The 22,426-nt window shown below is 42.8% G+C and overlaps 1 protein-coding gene across 1 annotated transcript in view; it reads left to right on the top strand.

The window, feature by feature from the left end:
• Window positions 1–22,426, top strand: part of MYO10 (myosin X) — a 166,309-nt gene that overhangs the window by 55,041 nt on the left and 88,842 nt on the right. The window contains exon 3 of the mRNA XM_086608921.1: window positions 18,520–18,678. Coding sequence (XP_086465047.1) covers window positions 18,520–18,678 — 159 coding nt within the window. The remainder of the gene's footprint in view (window positions 1–18,519; window positions 18,679–22,426) is intronic.

A 22,426-nucleotide genomic window follows, 5' to 3' on the forward strand; every position in this document is an offset into this window, starting at 1 on the left:
TCATATTTTGCAGTTGACTTAGAGTCAGTCATTAGTTATGAGTCACCTGGCGGTGAGTCAGCTCCAAGCTGCATGACTAATTTGTCATGTCTTCTTAGTGGTTTTTTTTTTAAAATCTGTTCAGATGATAGTTGAGACTGCAACTCTGAGGTCACTGATTGCTTTCTTGTTAATGGGAAGTATGACCCTCCATTGAATTGACTCGTTACACCTCAGTTCCATGCCTTCAAGCAGTGTTTGTGGCAATAAAACGACTCCAAATAAAATTCTTGCTGTGTATAGAAATCCTACTAATGGCATACACGTTTTTCTTTCTTCACCTTTTTGTCCTAACTGTGGTGAGCATAAACATTTACTTGAAGGCACAAGTCTGGCCTTCAGTCCAGAGCACCCGAGTTTTGGGAAGAGACAATGTCTGGTTTAGAGTCCACCTGTGCTGTATGTGTTGGTGTATCGGGAGCCAGCCTTGCACTGCTGGGTCCACAGGTGCACTCTGCTCAGTTGCAGCTTCGTGAAACATCTTTCTTTACTGCTGAGGATGTGTTTCTATGATTGCCTTGATATTAAGCAGAACTGCTGTCTGGTAGCTGCACTCGAACTTGGCTATTAGGTGGTACCTCGGTACCATCAGCTTTATAAACTGTCCAGGTATGTCTGTCCTGTGATCTTTGCTTCCCACAGCACTGATGGTGGATTTCCCTGCATGAGCTATGCTGTGGTACATTATTGATGGCGTGGGCTTAATGGCCCTGGGAAGAGGATGAGAGGCTGGGTACCACGCAGAACATTGCTAAACAGTTGGACAGGAGTTGGGAGACATACATCTTCTACAAAAAATGCCTGTGCCTGCAGAATAGTTTCTGCTACTAGTTTTAAGTTAATATTGTGCAGAACAAAAGGCAGTATCGAAACAGATGGTAGTAAATGCGAGATACTTTAGGGGGAGGGAAAGATTGCAGTATTTCAGGGCTGAGACTCTGCTAAATAGAAACTGAATTTATTTATGTCTATTTTCTATGTTACACAGCTGCTTAGATTAAAAGATCATAATAGTCTCTCTAGCTTCATCATCTTTGGCTGTAGGATTAAAACATGCCCCTATTTCTAGAAACTTCTGATTTAATCTGCCAGGCTGAAGCTATGTGTAACAGACATCATCATATTGTCAGAGCAGGAGAGTCTGAGTGTGGAACTAAGTCACTGGATTTTGCCAGTGAGTTTAAGCCTAGGTCTCAGTTCTGACACATACGTGGGTAAAACAGAAGAGGGGAGAAAAATCGCTTGAATCCTCTTAGGTAAATACTCTCAGGGGAAGGTGACGTTAGCTTAGGCCCCGGGTAGCTAAATGAAATGGTTATTTAATGCATCCTTTTTCTTCTGGTCTGTTTCTTCTGTAGGAGAATTTTTCAAAGTTATAGCTTGTTTGCTGTACTGCAATAGGTTTGGGTAAATATACCCATCAGCTTATAAGTTATATGGTTAAAAACTCTGAGAGCAACTCTGCGTTTTATTTTCTTTTTTCTTCTTCATCTTTTGTGCAGAAGTTGCTTTCCTTCTAATGAGGAGAAAAAAACTGAGAAAATGAGAGAGAGATAAGAAATGAGAAAAATTAAATACAAGTCCTTGCTCACCTTGGCATTCCACCAGAAATCATAATGAACATAGTGAACTTTGCAGACTATTTGGAATTTACAGTGAATTCTAATGTTTAGAGGGATAGGGGCTGGGATGTAGAAAGATGGACAACCCATGCACTCTCCAGTGTCCTGCAGTGCAGAGTGTCAGGACTCACACCTGCCTGGGCTTATTTGCTATCAGTTCAGCTCTGTCCCAGGTGGATGTGTTGCCTTATTCCCTACTCTCTGAGCCTGTTTCACGTTAAGGCTTGTGCACTGTGTCTGTAATAATGAGAATAGGTAGTGGGTGTGCTAACAGGAAGGCTGCGTCCTTGACAAGATCGTGTATGTAATAAGCTGAGCCTGTTTTGGGAGGTGAGAGGGGTCACATCTTTAGGGGAAGGGAACATCAGTTTTGATATGGGAAAAGGCAGCCTTTTGTCACTTGCAGGAGGGTTTTCCCCATTGATCTCTAAAGCTGAGGTTTAAGATGTGATATTGATCAGAAAACATGACAAACAGAGCTGTTTGGATAGTTGAGATAGCCTGGGAAGATAAGTGAAGGGCAACACTATTTTACTAATACACAAGGTTGCCGTGTCTGTGTATCTCTCTCACAACCTTTCCTCTCATGCAAGCAATCAGAAAAGGTGGTCCTATTTTAATCTGTTTTTAGTAAAACGTCAGGGTAATCTTACCATATTTCCTGTTGAACGTATGTCTAACCCTCATTTTAAAGAATATAGACCGGAGCTTTTACAGCTTCATTTTCTTGAGGTTTGTCAGAGTAAATTCAAAACCAAACTACAGTATCCTTACAAAGACAGGAAAATACTGCTGTATTTTTTTCTTTGCAGCAAAGGTTGGGTTTTTCTTTCCAGGACTATAAATGTTATGGTTATATGTGAAGCTACCAAGTAATTCTCTGAATATAAGACATCTTTCTTGTCTGTCTCTTTCATAATTCTGACACTACTACTGAAGTAGTACTGTCCTTATTTGGGAGGCAAAAAAAGATGCTATGAATTGGTCTTTGCCCGTATCATGGGAATCAATTGTAATTGGGCTTCTCCAACATACCCATACATGCTATCTGGTATGTAATACAAATGTGATTTTCAAATGTAAGCACAGGCTAGCTGTGAAAAATTAAATTGCACACGTACATGTTAATAAGCAGGTCATCTTCATATGTGTTAAATTTGCTGTTTTGCTTCTTTCAAGGCAAGAGGTTCACAGTTCAAATGCAAACCAGCCAGTTTATATGCTGATTTTATGGGAGTAACTTATAGAACTGTTTGTCAAACTCGTACAGCCAAGAGCAACTTCTCTTCCTTCTCTGTGTATAATGCATGTTCGTACACATATCAGAGCAATATCCATGCCATACAATGAGGCTTCTGATGTGGCTTTGAAAGGTATTGCATCTCTTGACCGCTCCATCTGCCCTCACCTGTGGATTCATGTCCTGCAACGACTCTTCTTGGCAAGTTCTAGTAGTGCCACTCACCTGTCTTTTTCTTAAAAGTAGTCTACTACAGGAGTATGACCAAGACTGGGCATATTCAAACCTTTTACCAGTCCTTTTTTTAAAGCTTTATGGTTTTGTATTTAACATCCACACACTTTTTGCAAATGCAATGAAAAGAGATTCTTGCCCGCGCAGTAACAGAAAATGAACAGTAATGCATGCAGTATTGTCTCTAAGGATGTAAAAAGGAGAACTTGTAGTGAGTCTCAAGACAGAGAGAAGAAAAGCTTTTTAAGCTGCTCTGTGAATTCTTACGGCTCCTGGGCCTGGTATGTTTATTCCTTGTAATAGAACCAAGCAAAAGAATAAAATACTGTTTTCCTAAAAACCAGACATATTAAAACGTAGTAGTGTTTTCATATTTGTACTTCAGTATCTCCAAGAGGTCTTTTCGTCTTTGTGCCAGACGCTGTAAAACTTTATAGCAAAGAGGGAGCTTTTTTTCCTAAAAAGCTTTCAGTCGAAGAAAGAGCTCACTCTGGCATACCTAATAACGTATACTTTGTTTGAGTAATAGTCAAATTTACTAGCATGTGTTTGAGAGAACCTGAGTAATTAGGGCCTGACTATGTAATCAGTCTGACTAACGCTCCTGTTCAGCACAAATTAGAAGATGACTGTGGTGTGTTCCTTGTAACTAGGCAGTTTCTCTTTTTCCCAGTCTAAACTTAAAGATTTTTGGACTTGGGGGTAAGTTTGCATTCATGCACACTGCAGTATCTTCTAGCAACTGAAACTTGCATGTGGGCTTGCAGTCTAGACAAAGACACAAAAATCTGGAACTTCTATGAGTTTACACATTTCAAGTCTGCCCTCCCTCTTATCTCTACACCTTTTCAAAACAGGATACAGTAGGATTTTTTTTATTTATTTATTGAATGTGTCTGTCTTTTTTTCTTTTCTCTTCTTTTTACTGCACTACTTCCTTTTCTCTTCACCTTGGTTTCATGATGATTGAACCATTGTGGAATATTCATCTGTTTGTGTTGATCTTTAACTAGAGCTGTCCTCAGGCAGAGAAGATCTGGAAAACTTCAATTGTGTGGTGTAGTCCCCTAAAAAGTAAAATGGCTGAAAAAAAAGGATTTACAACAGGAACATCTGAAGATACCATAAATGAACTGTCAGTGAGCCCTTTGGCTCCTCCAACTCTGTGAGGGCTGACATGTGGATGCGGGAACTCTGACTTCAGCTGTATGTGAGGCTGGATCATCTCAGTCAGTGGGAGGCAGTTGGGCTCTCAGGGCGTAGGATCTGGGTTTCACGTTGCGATGAAAAATGCTTAACCGCCTCGGCTGCTATTCTTAAGATGCGTGCAGCTTCGTTTCATGCTTGCCCAGACCTGTTTTGTTCTTTCTTGCAGCAAGCTCTCCTCCTGCTGCAGTTAACAGTGCTGGGGAAGGGGGGGGGAGTGGAAAGCCAGTCCTAATTAATGCCAATTTAAGGAGTTTCAGATTTCCTTGCTGACAACGGTTATGGCTCTTCATGGCATATTGTCTTGACACGTTGGTGGGCACCTTGTTGAGAGAGTATCATACGAATGTGAGAGCTCTTAATGTCTTGAGGCTTTAACCTTTGCTTTGTGTCACGGCTAGCAAAGCATCTCGGTAGCTTTTAGGAGGACCTTGGGGTCGAAGAGAGTGAAACAAGGCCCTGCTGCAACAGGCTGACGTGTTTAGCAATACTAGCTGATCAACAGCACTTCTCTAGGAGCTGCCAATGGTTGTCTGCTGAAGCCTGCTGCTATTTAACCACACCAGTCCTGGAGAAAAGCAAGACTTTAAGGGCAGAATATATTCTCTGAGGCTTTAAAATAAGATGGCTTTGCACATCTTGAAAATAATGGTTATGCTCATTTGTGATGATGAAACCTCCTTGAATAGTTAACCTATCAGAATATATTAATAAAAAAACCCCAACTTTTGCTTACTGTGTAGAAATTCAGAATTATTCTAACTTCTTGCTCCCTTCCCCTGCCTTTCACCTGTCATCCACTATTTCTGCCAAGTTGCCTGAGCAATGGTAACAGCACAGGGACCTCCTGCCCTCCTGGGATGGGTGGATGCTGCCCACGCGGTCAGTGCAGCAGCCCGTGGTTGTCTGCTGGCAAGGAGGCAGGGTCCCTTGCTCCTTCCCTCTGCAGATACAGAGTCCTTTGTCATGGTCCTTCTCGCAGGGCATGCGAGAGCAGTGCCCCTCGGGAGGAATTATTGCAGAATTATTATTTCAAAGGGTTTGAAGACTTGGGTAGCCATTCCTGCAGTAAATCATACACTGGCAGGTTCATCTCCAGCATATGGAAGCTGGGATGTCTTGTTTTTTTAATTTCTAGACTGAAGCAGAAAATCTGGTTTACGGCCAGCTCTCCATCTTCTGGGAAAAATAAGAGTGTGAGGCAACCCAAGTTCATGCAGGACGTGCTGGAGGAGCAGTGTAGCCCTAACTACAGAGACAGCACTGCAGACTGGGGTTTTGAGGTTCAGTGTCTCAGTCTCCAGGAAGACTGGTTCACTGGGTTGCAGAGCTGAAGCTGAGCTGCTTCTCTTTGTCTCTGCTGAGCTGTGACAAAGCTAGTAAATCCTTCCAGTGTGCTGCCTTCTTCCATCATGGCCTCCTTGTCCCCTTTTGGTGCTGCCACGGGCTGTAGTGAGCTTTACTGCCAGGATCAGGGAGGTCGGCAGCAAAGCCAAATTAAATGATTGATCCCCTTCTAGACCCAGACTGGTTCCACACACAGACTCTCCTGTGTCTCTGGACCACACGTCCTGGGGTCCTGGTTAACACATGCTTTGGTCAGAGGAAACCGTACTCATGCTGTATGGACCCATCAGAGATGTAGCTCCAGCCTAGACTATGAAATACGCTAAAGCATCTTCTGTTCCTAGACTGTGCTGCTCCTGCTGACGCTTACACAGGTTTCATGTGCCACACAAGTGGCACTGGCTAATTCTGAGTGTAGATAAGTCACCTGCACCTATTTTTTTAATTTGACAGTGCTTCCATGTTAGCAAAAAAATTTTGTTGATATTTGGGGTGCGTTCTCAGGCAGAGGAAACTATACTGTTGTGGGACCCAGCGCTAACTTGGGTAGATTGAAAGACAGTGTTGGAGACCTGCTGAGGGCTGGTCTGCCACTGCCTACACTATAATTGCCTCTGCATGTCAGAACCAGGCTTGTAGGTAAGAAAGGGTCACTCCTTCCCACTGTCGTCTAAGGGCATCTTCCAGTTATCTTCAGTCAGAGCTCAAAAAAGTCCTGCTTGCTGTTTAACTGAATGACTGGCTGTAGCAACAGAGGGAGTGGCATTACTGTTTCTCCTCAGGTGCCCCTTTCCTGAAAGGCTGATGAATTGGTTTGAGATCAGCATGCATGATAAAAGTTAACTTTGAAATAGCATAGCCTTGTAAACAAGGCTGCCATAGAAACTGTACTGTATGCTCAAGTTTGGGGAAAATGCCCAGTGTTTCATGTTCACTTTCCCATAGTTACTCTTTGAGCATTCTCCCTTGTGTGTTATGTGTCATCGTATACATACTTGTTTTCATAGGTAGATGTCCTTAGGAGCTTACTGTATTTGGGGCTTCAGTTCCTCCCTTTTCCACCTCCCAACCCCCCATTAAGTTACCATTATACATCTACAAGTTTTGGCGAAAGGAGAATTGAACAGACATTTACCTTGTTGAAGGACTACTTCAATGAAGAAGATTTGATCTGTAGATAAAATATGTCCTTGACTGTCTTGCTAGCAGTATAACTCGCCAAAACCTCACCCTGCAGGCTCCCTGCAAGAACAGCAGGTAGTAAACACTGAGTAATGAAAAGCCCCTCTGATAACTTAAAAAATGAGAAGAGAGCGAGTGAGGGACTGATGCTCAAGCCAGGGTGTTTGAACAGCGTTGGGATCACTCGCTACCCAGTTCCCGTTTTCTGGGTTAGAGCAACAGTAAGTAGCGCAGGGGGTGTGGGTAGGAGCGCGGTGTGTAGGTTGCCAGTGGGGGTGGGGATTTGGCTTGTCTTTACAAGGCAATTAGCGATACTGTAGAAACACTGTTTTGTGATATTGTAGAAAAAAAATTCAAAGTTAGTTTAAAAAAAACTATGAAGGGACTCTGGCTTTCGTTGTCTGTTAAAATGTGTAGCTTGTGTTTCAATTCAGACATACGGTTTCATGATCAGAAATGGAATGAAGCTGCATCAGGGGAAGTTCAGACTGGACATTAGGAAAAGGTTCTTTAGTGAGAGGGTGGTCGGTCACTGGAACAGGCTCCCCAGGGAAGTGGTCATGGCACTAGGCTTGTCAGAGTTCACGGAGCATCTGGACGATGTTGTTAGTCACAGGGTTTAGTTTTAGGTGGTCCTGCAAGGAGCAACTCTATGATCCTTGTGAGTCCCTTCCAACTTGAGATATGCTATGATTCTATGATCTCTGCAAACTCATACGGAGCTTTGTACCGATCTCATATTCAGATTTTTTTTATTCTTGTAACATAAAGACAAAAAACCCTAAGATTATTTTTTTGCTCTGTTACCAGTAGTGCAAGACCCACAGGAGGAGGTGTGAGGGAACTGGGTCTGTGGAGATGACTGCTCGAGCCTCTGTGGGTGCTGACTTTCAAGACGGAGGTAGTTGTGGGCTGTGAGACTTTGCAGGACTCCCTGACTAGTGCATTGCCCTGGGAGCATGTCAGATCCTGCGCCAATAGCCACGTGCTGTCTGCACCGGCCCATGGTGGTTGTCTCTCGGCTTGCGTGAGGGCTGCCCCAGCACTGGAGCCTGCTGGGGTGCTCCGGTGGGTCCATCAGCTGGGGACACCCAGCTGGCACCGGCTGAGCCGTGAAGCTGGAGCTGAAACTGCTTTGTCCAGCTGCGACTGACGGGAGCTGAGGGGCTGGCTGCTACCTGGCAGGAGGAGGGAGGGAAACCCAAGCCCTATGATGTCTCAGCACATGGAGATTTGCCAGCAAGACCATCTGTTTCTGCGTAAAAACCTTTCTTCTGGCTCTGTTTTCTTTTTTCCTTGGGGATCAGCTCACACCGGGGTGCTGCAAGCTGGTGCTGTGGCAGAGCCTCCTTGGTTTTGGTAACAATGCGGTGGTGAGAAGTGCCACAAACTTTCCCAACAAGAGCTTCCCGCCAAGCAGCTGTGCCTGGCGGCAGATCCCCGGGCAGCCCCTGGTCCCTCCGCACTGGCGGCCGGGGGGATGGTCCCCTCAGGGTTTGGGCACCGTCTGCCCTCGCAGCCCACGGTGGCTGTGCCGGCAGCCTGGGCAGGGGCGGGTCATACCGACATGTTGTGTGGAGAGGGAGGTGGAGTGGTGGGGCCAAAAGGCTCGTGATGGAGTTGCTCAGGTTTTGTTTGGCATTCCGGAGAGCATCATTGGAGTATCTCCTTCTCCAGCGAGCCTTTGTTTGGGACAAGGCTTGCTTTGCTGGGATGGCCCCTCGGAGCTCCAGCTCCCACGTAAGCATTGCCTTCATTTCATTATTGCAGCACTGTACACAGGCTGCTCCTGTTCTAGAGGCAGTCCAGTCAGCTACCTTTTTTTTCTTCTTTTTTAGGAAAAAAACCCTATTGAGATTAATTGCTTTGCACCTCAAAAAAGCTGGTATTATTTATAGGCTGCTTATTGAACAGAGTTGTTCCCCTTCTTGATAGCAGAGCATTTTATTCAAATTTGGTCTTCATTCAGTTGCAAATAGTCATTGTTTATCTCATATTAATCATTGAATAAATATGAATTTGAAATTGAGAGTTTCACTTGGTTTCTAACTGGTGTTGACAGTCAAGCTAATGCTTTCAGTGCCTGGCATTGTCCATAGATGCATTTTTCATTGTGTGGAAAACGGTGCATAAAGGGTGAGGGGTGGTTGTGGGTTTATTAGTGTTTTGATCTTCCTTCCGAGAAGAGGAAACCATCAATTTTCACTCCTTTGTCCTTGGAGCTACTTAAGGCGATACACTTTGAAAGCAAAAGGAGTATTGGTATTACATCTGTTTACTGAGTGCTGCTTGCAGTATCAGTGACTTGGGGGTGCCTTTGGTGGAGAGTCCCAAGCCAGGTGGAGGATTGAACCCATTGGGAACATGGCCTGCCCTGACCTTCCTCTGCTATGTGCTGGGATCTGCTCTCTGCCTTGTCTCGCAGTGCCCTGCAGGTCAGAGGCCTCTTCCCTCGCTTGCTGCATGGTCAAAGCTGGTTTCCAGTTGAGACTCTGCTGCTGACCGACTGTCTGGAAGGGAGCTGAAGGCCCATCCTGTGTCCTGCCCTTGGGGTACTTCACTTGGTCTGACGTTGTGTAGAAACCCTGGGCAGCTACAATCCCTCCGCTTCTTGGTTCATGAAAAGAAAGGAGTACTTTTCCGTGGTGAAGCAAGTGCTGGTGACGTGCCAGGAATGTTTCACGTTTTCTGCAGTGCTATGGTCATGGTATTTGTAGGTGGACTTCTTAAAAAATCAAGCCTTGTGGTGTCTTCACGTGCTGTATAACTATGTTATACAAGATCACTTGCAAAGAAAGTTAAACTAAAGATGCACTTCTTATTTTTCTTGTAAGAATTAGCATTGGCAGCCTAGAGGCTTACTATAGTATAATCTAGGTAAAATTGATGTGTTTAATTTGAATTAAATTTCTTTATTGTCTGTGTAGGCAAGCCCAATTGAAGAGTCATAAGCTCTGAACCTGTAGTTGAAAGCTTGTTCGTACTTGATGGTAGAGCTTGTCTACGAACGGAAGCAGGTCGGTGTGTGGCATACGCTGCCTTGAAATACCTCTTGTGGAGTAGACTTTAGGTGGGAAGTCTTGATCAGACAAGCTTATTGACGGTGGTCAATGCATAGGGGAACAACAAAGAGGTGCGATTTAGTGGGTTTGCTGAGCTCTGCTGTGGCAATGACCAGGCTTGCCATCCTGGCAATGTGCTTCCCTACGCTGTGGAGCTTGGGAACAAAGAGGGATATTCTGCGTGGGTGTGACAACCTGAAGGTTGTGATAGGAAAGCCATTCAGGGAAGGTGCTGCAAGCTATGGTTGGTGCTGTCGCTGCTGGAGGTTGGGGAGAGGGTGAGGGAAGGCACTAGAACAGACTCCTGGCACTTGAACCTGGGAGCAGCTTCTGACCCAGATGTCTCAGGCCTCGGCAAGTCTGGGAAGTGTTACAAAAGGGGGACTGAGGGGAAAGGTTTGGAAGGGGTTTGATTGATAGCAGGAGGAACGAAGAATGAAAATGGCAGGAACCAAAGTGAGCAGAGGATGAGAACGAAATAGAGGATTATATGCCTTTTATGGGTTGTGTGTTACTCAGCTGATTTGGTAGGTACAGTAATGTGTGAAGTGGACATTTAGACATTTTGCATTAGAGGTCAAGATTAACGTCTAACTGGAGAGTGAGGTGATTCCCAGGGTAAATGGAGAGGAATTTTACAAAACGGGTGGGAAATAAGCTGATTCTCAGTTGATGCATGTATGGGATATTTGCTTCAAGAAAAGGCCAGTGTTAGTCACAGTAGTGATGATACGAGTTTACAGTAGTAATGATACGAGTTTAGTTTGTAGTGTTTTTTTCTTGACATCAATAAATGCCTTACATAAACTTATTTCATTTTCCTCCATAGTTCAATAGATAAGAGACTTCATTGTGGGATTTTTTTTTTTGTTGCTTTGAAGAAGATTAAATTATGTTGCATCAAAGCAAGGCTTGGGCCCTGGTACATCTTGTTGCCTGAGGGATTGTTTTGGGACAACGGAATGGATGTCTAAGGTCAGCTGTTAGTGAGAAATAGTAAATTATTGGACAAAAATATTACTTGGGTCACACTCTTGTCATGAATAACCGTAGAATTTAAAATGTCAGTAGTTACTCTGCTTCACATCGAGTCTTAAGTTGCTTTTGATTTATAAGAGAACCTCCTTGTCCTGTATTTTAAGTATCTACTTAGACAGTAGATCTCTCCAGGAAAAAAGAGTAAACTACTAGATTTTTATTTTTGTTTTCAATCTTTGGGTCCTTGGGCTTGTCGTGATTTATTTTTCTCCCTGGAACGCTGCATTCCACAGCTTGTAATGTGAGCCCAAGGCCTCTTTTTTTCTGCTTGGGCTCATGTATAGAGACATTTTGTAAGATTTATTGCATTCTTTTAACTTATAAACATGAGGGAAACACAAATGATGATCCTCAGTTCAGACCAACAGCAGAGAATTAAAAAAAATAAATTGCTATTTTTAAGCAAATGTTTCTCTGTACAGTCCCGTGTATTTTGCTGGGCTACACTCATCTCTCTGCTGTGGGGTCAGTGACCATAAGCAAGAAGATGCCTTAGAAAAACCAAGGGCGCTGATGTCTTGAACGTACGAGCCAATTCCTCTGGAGTTTCTGTTGAGTTGTGTGGATTTTCGTTGGCATCACCGTAGCAGTTGGGATTAACCCTGCGAAAAGCTTACGTAGAGCAGTCCCTGGGGCAGCGACGGGAAGGCTGTAGGCTTTGCTTTTTGGGACACAGTTAGCTTTGCTTTCTGGTGTCTGTGGGCTGGCCAGATGCTGTGGCAGTTAGTTGGTTTGCTAATATCACAGGCATTATTGAAAGAAGGTTGGTTGGTTGGTTGTTGGGTTTTTTGTTGTTTGTAAACCTGTCTCTCAGATGACTTCTGTAGAATACCTCTTTGCCTTCACTTTCCTCATCTTACTGAATTTTATGCTTAAACTGCCTTATTTTACATTATCATAGAATCATAGAATGGGTTGGGTTGGAAGGGACCTTAAAGATCATCTAGTTCCAATCCCCCTGCCATGGGCAGGGAAACCCTCCACTACACCAGGTTGCCCAAAGCCTCATCCAGCCTAGCCTTGAACACTTCCAGGGATGGGGCAGCCACAACTTTGAGCAACTTAATTTAAATCGAGTGTGCAACAAGGCTTTGATATTTCTGTTTTCCATGTACGAATATAAGTACTATCTTCTGTAAGACCCTGCGGTTTGTAAAGTACATCTAGGGGTGATAAAAGGTTTTCTTAGGTAGAAAAGGGCAATGGAGAGAGGTTGATTGCTCCTTTTTTGTTACCCCTACAAACCGCCCCCACCCCCTCCCCTTGATTTATTGGAACACCACTGGCAACAGGGACTTGCTAAGCTGGCTAACCGTCCCCAGGCACCACAGCACGTGGTGCTTGGCATCACTCAGACATCACCACGTCTGGCATATGTTATCGACAGTGAAGCTGGTGGCATGTGACCAGCTGAAACAGTTGCTGCCTGTGTGGTGGACAATGACCCTGAGGGATGGTCGAGCTCGAGGCCATGGGCAGGCGTCTCGTCCCTGTCTAGAGGCAGCAGTGGTGGAGAGCCAGTGCCCATCACCATCCTTTGCTCTACTCCGAATCTCAGTCTTTGGATTAAAGAAAGAGACCTGAGCCTGCACTGATTGGGAGTTGTGTTTGGGAGGGCTGAGGGATCAGGTCACTACATGTATAGAAGGGGCTGTTTTAAAATGCTTGCAGTACGTAAACTTTTCAGTAGATGATGTTCTCAGATGCTCCCAGAGAAGTTGTGGATGCCCCATCCCTGGAAGTGTTCAAGGTCAGGCTGGATGAGGCTTTGAGCAACCTGGTGTAGGGGAAGGTGTCCCTGTCAGTGGCAGGCGGGTTGGACATAGATGACCTTCCAACCTAAACCATTCTATGATTGTATGTTGCACGTTTTCAGAGAGCAGATGCAGTAGCGATCTAGCTTGGGTCAGGGCTTACAAGATGCGGACAAATCTATTTCTGCCTTTAAATAGAAATCGCACGGAAATCTCTCTAAAGTAACGAATGTTTTGTAATCAATCAAATACTGTATTGTTGATCAGGAAACTTTTAGAAGACCTTCTGCCTTCCTCCCATCCAATATTGATCATCAGCATCAGGTCAACAACCCAGCTGCTTGTGTAAAGCACCATGAGAGATTCAGTTGTATGTTGGCTCCACGCAGACTGGAGAGCCTGAGTGTGACTTGCAGCTTTTGCAAGAAACGGGGATTGGGTGGGTTTTTTGATGTGCTTTACCTAAGCACTTAATTCACTAATTTCCTGAAGTCGCTTGACTCAGCTGTTATTAAATGGTATCGAGGGATTTCACAACCTTATTCGAGCAGGGATTTTTGTCACTTGGCATCATGTCACAAAATGATACAGTGAGTGAGAGAAAGCACGTGTGCTTCTATCATTGAAAGCCCACTCTGACATTCTTTCCTTTGTAATTGTATTACAAATTAAATCTTTTGTTAAATTATAATTTCCACTAGATCTTAAGCTTAGGGGTAATTCGTCAGTGAAGAAAATTAATTAGGTGTTGTTTTGTGATATTCCCCTTACCCTTATCCCCTTATTCCTTAAAAGGAGTGCTTGAAAGGCTTAATTTTTTTTTTCTTATGCCAGATTAATTTCACAGGATAAAAACGTCATTTTCAACATAAAGAAGTGGGGAATATTAAGGTCTTCATGCTGGTGGTTTTCATGCTTTAAAAAGCATCAGTGAAATTAATTTAATTGCAGTCATATGCCTCAAACTCCTGATTTGTTGGTGGGTTGTTTTCTTGACATGATCACTAGTTGATTTGAAAGTGTCTATTTGTAAAATACTAGTTATTCCAAATTGCACGGCATACAAAAAATGCTTTTCTGAGCCAAATACAAAGACAGGCTAACAAATAGACTTGCCTAACAAGTACTTGTACATTGTGGAGAGCGATATTGCACTGCTCATGCAACGGTGTTTATGAATAGGTATGGTGTTTGTAAAAAGGGAAAATTACATGTATATTTGCTAAAGCCATCATTTTCAGTATGTGTCTTTGACTTAGTACGTGATTTAGGAGTTGTTAACTTTCCAAATAGAGTCCCATATGAAATTATACATTTATTTATGTGTTTATGATGCTCCACCATTTTGGAACAAACTCCTTCATGAAATGTCAACTGCCAAAAACCCCTGTATGTGGTGTTTATCAGCAGAGTCTCACCTTTAATCTCGGTGCGTGTTGCCGTAAGTTCTCCTGCTTCCCACAGTGCATTAGAGAGTGTCCGACTGGCATCTTGTGCGAAGAGAAGGTGCTTCCTGCAGCAGCGGTTGGAGATCTGGATGGTGTTTCAGAGTGTGACGTGGGACTCGGTCCCATCTATGGAATGCTGTTGTGCCCATGTTCTGGACATGCTCTTGTGCTGCCGAGGGCTTCCCTCTAACTTCTTTTTCCTTGGTCTCATGTCAAAGGCTAATGTCATTGTGAGACGATTAATTGATTCCTCTACTTGTCCTTCTTTCTCATCTGGGTGATATTTTTGGGAAGTATGAGTGTAAATCTCACTCTCAGTGTCCAGGCCTTGACACTGTGTCCAAAAGCACATCTAGCAAGTGCCATGGTTAGCTGGGTTGTTGAGCAGGTGGACCTTGACACTGTTCTAGGTGTGTCCCCATCACAACAAGGCTGATGTATTTTGCCCATTTTGGGAGAGAATAGAATTCCACTAATAATCCTGTTGATTCTGAATGGACATAGGTTGAATCAGGACATAGGGTCATATCATCAAAGCTTTGACACAGGCTATCAAAACCACAGCAGTATAGTTTGTTTTCATGCTTTCTGTGAGTCATCCTATTTTTAATGTTCATTCTACTCCCTATCTCACTCACCTGTCTCTTCAATCTTTCCTTTTTTTTTTGCTAGAGAAAAAAATCTGATGCAGCAGCGCATGATTACTGGTTTTTTAGTCATACTTGCTTTCTTCTTCAAGACTGACACTAAACAGTGCTCCTCCAGCCCTTGGGTGTGGATTCAGCTTTCAGCAAGCTGTTAATGTTTGAGTGTCCGATAGTTCCCTCCTACAGTATTTTCAAACCTCAGAGTGCCTACTGCAGCTTTTACACACGTTACCCTGGGAACTTGGGAGCATCGGTCCCCCAGCTTTTCAGGTTGGCTCCTCATTTGAACCCCTTTTTGGCATGTTCATCAGAGCACTAGAAAGCCATGGCAGGGACTGTAGAGCAGGTTTGAAGTGTTGTTCTTCTTTCCCAGTGAAATGGTCTTTACTGTTGTTTAGCTGAGTTCGCTGTTTGTCTTGTGTTTCTTGAGCTTGTTCTTTTTGTTGTTCTTTGCATTGCTCCTTCCTATCTCAATCTCTAATTTTCACTTCCATAATAACTTGGACAGTTCTTATTTTGCGTGCTGTCTCTTTAGGGTTTAATTTATAGTTTTCCATGTATTCAGCATGTTTGTTATCTTGGACCATTTATATCTCGAGAGGAAAGACGTTTTTGCTGAATTCTCATTTAGGCTTGTCTTAAATCTTATTCCAAGTTTCCTGCATGTTTTACTTGACCTTCCAGAAATGCTGGCAAGATCCTTAAGGATGGACACTCCTGAACTCTGCCAACGGGCTCCTCTTGTTCATCTTCCTCTTCTGCATGCTGACCCCACAGAATGGCTCTTGGTTCCTATTTCCTGAGGATTTCGACTGCTGTAATACTTCATAACATGATCTTCTAGTTAGTAATGATAAAGTTCAAGGTAACTTTTTCACGTCCTTATCCTAATAAAAGTGTGAGTCAAGAAGAAATAAAGCAGGCTTTTCAGGGTTTGAGCAGCAGGACTGCAAAAAGCCCATTTCAAGGAAATGAGGTTTGTGCATGTGATCTTGCTGCTCCGTCTGATGACTTTGATCTCGTTAGATGATTTTGACCAAGTTTTACAGTGAGTTTAGCAAATCTGAGGAATGTGTGGTTCTTGTAAAAATTAAAAGTAAAGGAAAAATAGCTCCGCAGCACTGGGGAAGAGGTTCTCCTCCTTTCTGGTTTGGGTAGCAGCCGTTATAACCTGTTGGTGTGTGTTCTAGCTGGTCGACACACAGGCCTATCTCTGAGTCAGCTCACAGAGCTGTTTCCTCACCCAAACAAGAAGGCGATGTGTGGGAGAGATGAAATATGAGAACAACCAGCCTGAAGAAGAGAAAGTAGTGGATTTGAGTGGGAAGGATGAATCTGTAGAGACAATCTTCGATAGTCCTGCCACGCACAAGTCAGTTATCACGTTATTTTTATTGATGCTTTTCTATGAATGCCTCAGATGAACAAACATGGTTAGTGATGTGTGGGGTGCTCTAACTACCTACTAACCTGTGCATCACATATCAAAGAACAGAAATCACAAATGTGAAGATTCTCCTCTTAGAAGTGATGTTTTGTTTCCTTTCTGTATTTGCATGAGACACACTCACAGGATATGTGACATCTCCTTTCGGTTTTCTAGTTCTCTTACTGAGTCTAGTTTTCTGTTTCAGTTCTAAGCTGATACATGGCCTCTGTTAAGGTGCTTGCTTTTCTAGGATTTACTCTTCTTAAATCTCTTTTATTTCCAAATCTTCCAGCTTATGATATTTTTGTTCTACAGTATGACCTTTGGGTTTTTCATCATGGTTCTTCTGACTAGGAACCACAGTCTGTTACTTTTGAGATGTAATTACTTCTTATTCCACTTGCACTTTATGTGGTTAGTCTTGGGACTGCCAACGCTGTTTTCAGCCCCAAAAGTTTTGCTGTTGATTGATGCTGTTCACATTTGTTCTGTTAGATGTCTGGACCACTTGCCCCTGGATCATGTGCAAGTGACTGCTTTCTTCATCCTGGTCAGCATCTCTCTGCCCTGTACAAATGCTTGTCCTGTCATCTTAATGGCTGTTTACCACAAAATAAGAGTCAGATCTCTCCGTATCTGTCTTTTTCCGCGGTTAGGGATTGTGCTTTGGATGCTCTGAATCTGTAGGAACTTTCAGATGGTTTCCTCACGTATCCTGTTGACGTCTGTGCTGCCTTCCAGCACCTGTTAGAAATTGGTTTCCTGGATCTCCTTTCTCCCCAAGCCTTCCCCCAGTACACTTTGTGCTGGTGTGACTGACAGCTGTAATGGTGCGACGGCCTGTGCCAGCGTTTGATGTGCCTGGGTTACGACTTTAACGAGCAAATGTGATCGGGCAGTTCTTCTCTGTCTGTCAGCTGGTGGGACATCCGAGTGCAGAGCTTTGACATCAAGTGCAGTCCGCGTTCAGCTTCTTGCTTCTTCAGCTTCTTTTTGCCACTTATCTCAGCAAGACAGACAACATCACTGTTTTCCTGAATGGCCTGTGATGACACGTGTTCAGTCTTTTGTCACTAGGAGCATATGTGTGGTTTTGGTGCTGAAAACCTCTGAGGGCTTTTCTCTCTCTGCGCAGACATGGCACCTTGCGCTGCCTCGTCCTTCAGGCAGCACCGCATGGTCCTCAGCCCGTGGCGGCAATCCTTCTGTCTGCTTTATCAATATTATTTCAAAGGGTTTTGGAAGGATTTTTTTTAAATGTTGCACATCGTTAAGGTATTTGCATTAACTCCACGCTTGACTTTCCTACGCTGGAACAGGAGGGACTAGTATTGCCTGAGTAGCATTGGCTGGGAGATGCAGGCATATGTCTATTAAGGATGAGCTGCCAAGATGTTAATAAAAAGGAAATGGGAAGGTGAATTCCAAAGCTATTGTTTTATAGTCTTTAGTGATGTCATTAGTATTCATAAACCTTCAGCTAGATTGAGGATGTGTACATCTTCTGAGCATATTTGTGATAGTTTTACAGAAGATACATAGAAGTGTTTTTTGACTGAGTATTTAAATTGTGGCTTTTTTATAGATTTTACTGTCTATTTAAAACAGGCTTCAGAATTTATCTCACAAGTCCATTGATTAGAAATCAGTTTGTCTGTTCGTTTCCAAATATCTATAGCACGCTGAACTTAGCATGCTACTTGCATTAGGAATAAAGACCTAACCTGACAGCGGACCTGACTGGAGAAATGAATGGAAACTCTGAAAGGGATTTCAGATCAAACATATAAACACTTGCAGCCTGTTAGAGCAATAATTTTCATTTGCTGTTATGCACTGTAAAACATTTCCTCCCGGAGTAATTTGAATATAAGTGGTGTTTCCTGTAAGGAGCGGGTTTTTTGTTTCATTGGTTTTGGATTTTTTTGAGAACCATTATAACTTGATTTGTTTTTCTCCTGATAAAGTCTAACAGTAGTCCAGTGTGAAACTGGATTGCGTTTGCCCTTAAAAAAGGAAAGACCTTAGAGTCCTCAGTGCGTTGTCAGTACACGCTGGTTTTGTATGACCTCCGTGTACGTATTTGGGGCTTCAGTTATTGTCAGAGAAGCTTTAGAAGAAGATGTGACTGGCAGGGTTATTATATTTTACAAGTCTGCACACTGATAAACTGGATAGGGACTATGAATGGGTATGAAAGCTCCGTTCTCAGGTAGGAATTTCTGAATATGTGCTCTGATTATTATATTCTCTTCGTTTCCCCTCTTTCAGGTATTCACTTATAAACAGAGCACAATCACACACCAAAAAGTAACGCCTATGCATCAAACAAGCACAGAGAGCGTGGAAGACATGGCGGCACTCGTAGATCTCCATGAAGGCTCCATTATGCACAACTTATTCCAGCGATATCAACAAGATAAAATTTACGTAAGTTTCTCCTAAAATTAAGAAAAATATCCAGAGGGAATGGTTTTGAATGTTTGAGTGCTGTGTGTGTTTTGCTGTTCTGTGGTTATCTCCCCCACTAATGTTCTCCAGTTGTTTGTGTATCCACATAGAGCTGAAGCATGCCTCATCTAGTGACTTCTCGCCAACAACAATGGAAGGAGAAGGTAGCTCAGGGCTGACCAGGCAATCCCTTGGAAGCCTTGAAAAACTGGGATGCTACGTATGTTTTTACTCTTCCAGTGACAGGGTTGTGTAAAGGGCTCTTGTTTTTATCTTCTCCTTTGAACTCTCTGCCCCAAAAACATGTGCTGTGTATGTCACCAGAGAGGACGTGCTGGGATTTAGTCTGTGACTGCTGTTTGAGATCGCGTCAGGCCAAGATCCAATTCTGATCAACTTCCCCTTTTCTCTTGTAGTACAAAGGGGACGGTATTAACGATTGTCAAGCTGAGGACCTGTGTTAAATACAGATAGTCAGAGTTTGGAGTGTATGAGAACAGGCATCTGTTTATCAGTTTCAAAACCTAGGAATTAGTCCATACAGATTTTTTTTTTCTCAGCTCTGCAATGAAGATTTTTGTGATTAGACTTACCTGCTCTTTAAATATTTTCGTTAATCTTGAACTGACTAGATATGAATCTTTCCTGAATCTGGAACTACAATAAATGTAAGAAGGAGGCAAGGAATATTAGTAGCTATTACAAATTGTGAAATCTCATGGTTCAGTGGTTGGTGTGTGGGTTTTTTTTTTAATTAATAATTGCAGAACATAATAATTTTTCTTTGTATCACATGTCTAGGCTTTATTTCAAGCTTCATCGATTAAGTTTTGCTTCTTTACTTTTAAACATGAATATATCTTAATGTAAAAATAAACTTTCCTTGTATTTAGAAATTTCCTTATGATAAAAAGCAAAAAAGGACACAAGGAAATTATGTTCCTTTGCACATTACTTTTAAAGAGCTAGTACAGGGGATGCTAAATGTTGAGGTAGTTCTCTTTACAGAAGTCTTTTGTGTATGTTTTTTTTTCCTCAAAACAAATGAACCATTTTGCCTTTTAGTAAACAATCAGTAAACAAAAAATGAACAGCATATGTGAATAATCCTGCACGTGTATGGGGGAAAAATAGCTACTTGATAAAAATAGCTACTTGATAAGAATTTAGTTTTCCACCAGTGTTACAGATTCGGATGTAATATTCAGTGTGAGTCAACTTAAAAAAAAATGTTTGCTGAGTCATTATGCATACTTGGATGGAGGGCACTTCACCCTTTTAAAAAGCATGTGTGTAAAAGAGGGTGATTTTTTGAAGAGATAAAGAATAGCCTTATTCTGAAGAGACATGTCCTAGCTTATTTCTTAGCTTGTCAAGGCAAGTGTAGGGTATTTTGATACTTGGTTCTCAGTATGATGTACATTTCTAGACAAACAGGTTTGTGTGCTGTTAATGATGACAGATCTTCAGTTACTGCTGAATACTCATTGTCCCTTCAGTTCTGCTAATTTTACTGCTTACTCTTTGAGTCTACCTCACATGAAAAATGATTGAAAAGGTGGTCAGGGAAAAAAGATGTGTTTTGGAATGCATATGAAAGCCTCTCTATTGTCCTATGTATGTAGCCAGGACCTGATGTAAAAAGCATCATCTTTTCTTTCTCCTCATTGTTACCCCATTCCTGATGTGCCAGTGGTAGTGTTTTGGCAGGACAGGGCTCTAGGAATGGAAACTCCCAAGAAAAGAAGATTAAATAGCTTAAATAATTTTATGAAACTTCATAGATCTATGAGCTTGTGCTGTAGGAGGAGGTGTTGTCATTGCAAAATGAACCATGTCTTTTCAAGCCAAAATCTCTTAACAGTATTGAACAGCTCAACAATATTTTAATGTTTGGTGTTAAAGAAAAAAAAAGTTTGAAAGGTGTATTAAGTATACCTTTAATGAAGGCATATTTGGAGCTGAAGAAATTAGGTTCCTAGTCATTCTGCTTTGAGGCCAGAGTAGTTCTGTACAGGACAGTAGAAGCCATTGGAGTTCATGCCAGGAGCCATCAAAACTTTCCAGATTGTACATTTCCTTCTCCCTTGCCTCTAGAAAGTCCTCTCCCTTGGCCAGGAATTGCTTCATCAGTGTTGTGCACATACTGTCTCCTGTACCTGCCTTGGTACTTTGGCTGTATCTGTCCCTTTCACTTAGGGATAAATTGGGAAGGCATGTGCCCCTCTCTGCTCTGAGCTTAGGGCCTGATTGTCCCATTGAAAGACTTCTTGCCATCTCTGAAGGTAAACCACCATATAATTGCATGTCCTGGCTTTTAGCTTACAGATCCCTCTTTACTTCAGCTCGGTGCACTTCCTTGTCCACGTCCTGAGTAGAGTGGAAAAGATACGCAAAGGTGTATGCTTGCATTTTTTATGTGCTTGTAGTATTACAAGCATATTAGTGTGGTCCTTGAGTCTGGCAGCTTTTTGTTAGTTTTCTCAGTGGCAGTGAGGCCAGGAAGCACCTTTGTACCCTTAATGAGGAATGCACTTAGTTACGACCCAAGTTTTGAGGCTTGCTTCTTCACACAAACTCACAAAATTATATGAAGTGCAATATACTAAATTGTAGTCTATATAAAACTTCAAAAATACAGAAGGAACCATTAAAAAGAAATCTAAACAGTTGCTTTCTCATGAAGGCAATTATTTATGCAAATCTTCCACTGTTAACTTGTGTGTTTATCTGAAGAGCTGTCTTCCCAGCAATGAGCATTTGAGTAAATATCTTCAGATGTTTGAGTTCAGTTTAATCTTCCTTTGTTTAAGAACATTTTTGTCTCACATAATCATACCTGTGTTCTTAAGCTCCTCGCTACTTCCTAATTAATACTATAAAGATAATTGCTATGTATGCCGAGTTTTGGCAAACATGTCAGGGACTTTCTTGGCTGCTGCCAACAACTCTGGCTGTGAAGGATCAGCAGAGGATTTTCTATATTTCTTACTGGTTTCCTGATTGATACTGCTAAAAGTTTGCTTCTGGGCTGTCATCACTTTTGTTGTCCAGGGAAGGAGCAGAGTTAGGATGGCAGTGATCATACGTTGCAGGATTTTTCCTTGCTGCTTTTCTCCTCATTTTACTTCGTCTGGAACAACTTCATATGGGAGGTCCAGCTTCTGGGCTTTGGCGTAGGAGGGTTGATGCCCGTCTTTGAAGGCTCAGATTAGCTTGTGTGCTAGGCTGGTATGTGGCAGAACATGGAAAGATAAACACCAGTGCTAAAAGCAGAAGGTGCCCGCGGTTGGAAGCGGAGCCTTTTGTGAAGGCGGACAAGGGATTTGGTCGCCTCTGAAGCAAGGCCAGCACAGGGCACGCGATGTGGAGCGGGGAAGTGCTGCGACAGCCGTTCTTGTCGCTCTTCAAAGGCGAGTTGTTCCCAAAGCTGTTGACTCTGGTTTGCTTTTAGTTAAGTACACATTGCGGAGGGGACAGGCTTAGCCTTGGGAGGACGCTGTAAACCGCACTGCGTGGATTGTGCTGCAAGACGACAAATTACGATGTTCGAGCTGGCTCCAGGGTGACCTGCGGTCGTCTTGCCTCTGCGGCCAGCAGTGAGTTACTGATGCAGGCGAGCGAATTTCAGAAAAGCAGACCAGAGGATTAGAAAGCAGCTTTGGCTGAGGTGAGAAGCAGGTTGGAAATAACTGCAGTATACATTGTGCAGGTCAGTATGGAGGTT

The sequence above is a fragment of the Tauraco erythrolophus genome, chromosome 3 (genome assembly GCF_009769465.1).
Source record: "Tauraco erythrolophus isolate bTauEry1 chromosome 3, bTauEry1.pri, whole genome shotgun sequence".
In the NCBI taxonomy this organism is placed as follows: Eukaryota; Metazoa; Chordata; class Aves; order Musophagiformes; family Musophagidae; genus Tauraco; species Tauraco erythrolophus.